The 4746-nt window shown below is 63.8% G+C and overlaps 1 protein-coding gene across 1 annotated transcript in view; it reads left to right on the forward strand.

Moving 5' to 3' along the window:
• The window catches only part of LRP1 (LDL receptor related protein 1), a 73721-nt gene that overhangs the window by 66801 nt on the left and 2174 nt on the right, over positions 1–4746 (forward strand). The window contains 13 exon segments of the mRNA XM_017728668.1: positions 33–227; positions 497–616; positions 1056–1178; positions 1431–1574; positions 1652–1786; positions 1965–2084; positions 2433–2704; positions 2792–2970; positions 3209–3315; positions 3501–3617; positions 3700–3876; positions 4261–4401; positions 4503–4740. Of these exon segments, the coding sequence (XP_017584157.1) occupies positions 33–227; positions 497–616; positions 1056–1178; positions 1431–1574; positions 1652–1786; positions 1965–2084; positions 2433–2704; positions 2792–2970; positions 3209–3315; positions 3501–3617; positions 3700–3876; positions 4261–4401; positions 4503–4740 (2068 nt within the window).

The following is a 4746-nucleotide window of genomic DNA, read 5'->3' on the forward strand; positions in this document are numbered from 1 at the left end:
CCCTGGGGCTCAGAGCCTGGGTGTGGCAACAGGACAGCGGGCTGCTAGGGCCACGCTGTCCCTGCTGACCGTGTCCCTCGCCCGTCCCCTGCAGAAAGACTGCACCCCCCGCTGTGAGTTTGACCAGTTCCAGTGCAAGAACGGGCACTGCATCCCCATGCGCTGGCGCTGCGACGCCGACGCCGACTGCATGGATGGCACCGACGAGGAGAACTGCGGCACCGGGGGTAATGGCAGAGCTGCGTGTCCCGTCAGGGCGGGTCGTGTCACCCCCTCCCTGCCCTCGTGTCCCTGCTGCGGGTGGGAGCGCTCCCCTGTGTGTGCCCACCCCTCTCTGCCCCACCCTTGAGCATGCATGGACATGCATCTGAGCCCTGGAAACCCACCCAGCCCTGGACACCCCCTGTCTGTGGTGGAAATTGGGATTGTGGTCCCAGGCTGGGGTTTTGGCAGCAGGGCAGCACGAGCTGACGTGTCCCCTCCTGTGCTGTTGCAGTTCGCACGTGTCCCCTGGACGAGTTCCAGTGCAACAACACCCTGTGCAAGCCCCTGGCCTGGAAGTGCGACGGGGAGGACGATTGTGGGGACAACTCGGACGAGAATCCCGAGGAGTGCTGTGAGTGACCTTGCGGTGCCTCTGCCCGGGGCCCTCCCATTCACAGGGTGGCAGTCCCGGGGCTCGGGCACCGCTGCGGGGACCGGACGGTCTGGGGAGACCTCTGGTAGCTCCTCTTGGGGGTGGCCGGTGGGGCTGAGGGGCTGGAGGTGGCTCCAGTTGAGGGAAAGGAGTCGCAGAGGAGCTGAGCGGGATGAAGGGCTGGCGGTGGGGAGGGGGCTTGGGTGGGGCCGGGGCTGGGCGAGGAGAGGGCTCACAGCAGCTGGGCGATTGTCTTTGCTTCAGTCTCTTTGCTTCAGCCTCCGGAGCCCGCTCGCCCGCGTGGGACAGCCCTCCCCGGAGAGCGGGCAGAGGCCGAGCAGCAGCTCATGACAAGTGTGACAGCCTGGCTACGGCGTCTCCTTTCACCGTCACCGTTTGTTTCTGTTTGCTGGTGCAGTGAAATTCCAGTGTCCCCCCAACAGACCGTTCCGCTGCAAGAACGACCGGGTATGTCTGTGGATCGGTCGACAGTGCGACGGCATTGACAACTGTGGAGATAACACGGATGAGAAGGACTGCGGTGAGTGGAGCTGCCCGCGGGCACAGCCCTGTGCCCGCCTGGCCAGGGTGCCTGCGTGGTCACTACAGCCCTCGGGATGGTCATCCCAGAGCCCAGGGTTCAGGCCAGGTGTTGGGATTGGCTTTGTCCGGTCTTCCCTCCCAAAATCAGGGTGCAGATGCAGGGTCCCGAGTCCCTGCCTGCTCCCAGAGGGTCCTGTGAGGATGGGTGCCCGGGACTTGGGGGGTCACAACTGCTGCCCCCCACCCGCAGAGTCACCCACTGCCAAGCCCAAGAGCTGCAGCCAGGACAAGAACGAGTTCCTGTGTGGGAACAAGAAGTGCATCAGCGCCAACCTCCGCTGCAACTTCTTCGATGACTGTGGCGACGGCTCCGATGAGGAATCCTGCTCCCACGGTGGGTGGGGAGCCGGGGGCCCGGTGTGGGCTGGGGGACTCGCTGTGACGCGCGTGTGACGGCGCATCCCCCTGCAGAGCACAAGTCATACGACTGCATGACCAACACCACCATGTGTGGGGACGAGGCCCACTGCGTCCAGTCCCAGTCCACCTCGTACTGCACCTGCCGCAGAGGCTTCCAAAAGGTGCCGGACAAGAATTTTTGCCAAGGTACTTCCCGCTGCTGCTGGAGAGGGCTCAGGATCGGGCTGTGGGGTTTGGCATCGGTGAGATGTGATTTCACAGCTGGCATGGAGTTCGGGCGGCAGGAATTGTGTCCTTGGGGCAGAGTCGGGGTCTGTGGGGGCACCCTTGGGGTCTCCCCCTGATCCCATCTCCCGCTGCCCAGACATCAACGAGTGCCTGCGCTTTGGGACCTGCTCCCAGCTCTGCAACAACACCAAGGGCTCCCACGTCTGCAGCTGCGCCAAGAACTTCATGAAGACAGACAACATGTGCAAGGCGGAAGGTCAGGAGAAAACAGGCACCCACATGGGTTCTGTGTGTGCCCAGGACCCCCCTGCGTGCCCCGGAGCTCCAATGGGACCCCTGTGCTCTTCCCTCCATCCTCCTGCCGGTGCTGTCAGTCTGTCCATCCCAGACAGAGAGAGCCCCAAGGCGATGATGAGCTTGCAGTGACCCTGTCCCTATCCCACCAGAGAGCTGGGCTGAGCCCCTGTTCCTGGTTGAGCCCCTGTTCCTGGTTGAGCCCCTGTTCCTGTTTGAGCCTCCACTCCTGGCTGAGCCCCCGTTCCTGGCTGAGTCCCTGTTCCCAGTCCAGGCCAGGCCAAACTCTCCTCATCCTCCTCCTCTGCAGGCTCCGAGCACCAGATCCTCTACATTGCGGACGACAACAAGATCCGGAGCATGTACCCCTTCAACCCCAACTCGGCCTACGAGCCGGCCTTCCAGGGCGATGAGAACGTGCGCATCGACGCCATGGACATCTACGTCAAGGGCAACAAGATCTACTGGACCAACTGGCACACGGGCAGGATCTCGTACCGGGAGCTGCCCGCCTCCTCCTCCGCCTCCACCGCCTCCAACCGCAACCGGCGCCAGATCGACGGCGGCGTCACCCACCTGAACGTGAGCGAGCTCTGCCAGGGCACGGCAGGGACAGGCTGATGGTGTCCTCCGTGTCCTCCCTCACCTGTCCCCGCTCTCCCTGCACAGATCTCAGGGCTGAAGATGCCGCGGGGAATCGCCATCGATTGGGTGGCCGGGAACATCTACTGGACGGACTCAGGGCGGGACGTCATCGAGGTGGCGCAGATGAAGGGCGAGAACCGCAAGACGCTGATTTCGGGGATGATCGATGAGCCCCATGCCATCGTGGTTGACCCGCTGCGGGGGTGAGAGACCTGAGCCTTTGTCCCATCCCTCTGCCCAGCCGTCACCCTGCTCCCCTCACCATGAGCCCACCCGTGGTGGCAGCTCCCCATGTCCCAGTGTCACTCTCTGTGTGTGCTCGAGTTGCCCCAGAGTTACCTGGTGACTCCAGGACGCTGTGGGGACAACATAGGAGGGTTTCTCTGGCTCGTCACTGGGCTGTCCCATTCCCCTGGGAATGAGCTGCGTGTGTCCCTACAGAACGATGTACTGGTCAGACTGGGGCAATCATCCCAAGATCGAGACGGCCGCCATGGATGGGACGCTGCGGGAGACCCTGGTGCAGGACAACATCCAGTGGCCAACAGGTGAGAGAGAGACAGGTGACAGGAGGGGGGCAAAAGCCATGATGGGGACATGTACAACCATTTGTGTTGGGGAGGGTTGTTCTGGGGTTGTTCTGGCAGAAGGGTGATGGGGCTGCTCTGTGGGTCAGTTGGTCAGGAGGGGCTCAGGGTGGGCTGCGGGCTCACTGGGGGCTGTGTCTCCTCAGGCCTGGCCGTGGACTACCACAACGAGAGGCTGTACTGGGCCGACGCCAAGCTCTCTGTCATCGGCAGCATCCGGCTCAACGGCACCGACCCCGTCGTGGCCATCGACAACAAGAAGGGTAAGGGGTGCCCCATGGGGGTCCGCGGCCTCAGACCCACCCCAAATCCCTGCCTCCACATGTCCTCTCCTGGCTTCCCCAGGGCTGAGCCACCCGTTCAGCATCGACATCTTCGAGGACTACATCTACGGCGTCACCTACATCAACAACCGCATCTTCAAGATTCACAAGTTCGGCCACAAGGCTGTCACCAACCTGACGTCCGGCCTCAACCACGCCACCGACGTCGTGCTCTACCACCAGTACAAGCAGCCTGAGGGTGTGTGTGGGCTCGGGACCCCCACCCTGCTCCCCCTGGGGTGGGAGGGAGGTGCCAGGGCTTGGTATCTGATGTGAGGTGCCACAGGGTGAGGGGAGTGTTGGCAGAGCTTGGGAAGATGGGATGCAGACCCCCAGCTCCCTGCCCAAAGTGGGGGTGTGGGGGTGGGCAGAGCAGGGGGTTGGTGGGGTGGGTTGGGGGAGTCCAGCTGCAGTGGTGAGCGGTCAGCTGGTGACCCCAGGGCATGGGAGGGACAGCACAGGGCTGTGGAGGGGAGTGTCCTAGAGGTGCTGTAGAGCAAGAAGGGCTGTGGGTCACCATGCTGTCGCCACCCCGCCATCCTCTCCCTGCCGTCCTCACCGCCTGTGCCCTCCCCTCCCGCAGTGACCAACCCTTGTGACCGCAAGAAGTGCGAGTGGCTCTGCCTGCTCAGCCCCAGTGGCCCCGTGTGCACCTGCCCCAACGGCAAACGCCTGGACAACGGCACCTGCGTGGTCATTCCCTCGCCCACCGTCTCCCCCGTCGGTAGGTGACACGGCAGGAGGAGAGGATGAGGATGAAGAGGGGGATTGGGTCCTGCCAGCGTGGTCCTGCTCACCCCCAGCCCCTCCATGCCTCCCTCCCAGTGCCCACCACTGATACGTGCGACCTGGTGTGCCTGAACGGCGGCAGCTGCTTCCTCAACGCCCGCAAACAGGCCAAGTGCCGCTGCCAGCCACGCTACAACGGGGACAAGTGCCAGATTGACCAGTGCTGGGACTACTGCCAGAACGGGGGCACCTGCGCTGCCTCCCCCTCGGGTGAGCTGGGGGGGTCACGGCCGGTCCTGAGCGGACGGACGGACAGACAGACAGGTGGACACAGAGCTAA

Source organism: Corvus brachyrhynchos, unplaced genomic scaffold (assembly GCF_000691975.1).
Source record: "Corvus brachyrhynchos isolate BGI_N302 unplaced genomic scaffold, ASM69197v1 scaffold193, whole genome shotgun sequence".
Taxonomy (NCBI): Eukaryota; Metazoa; Chordata; class Aves; order Passeriformes; family Corvidae; genus Corvus; species Corvus brachyrhynchos.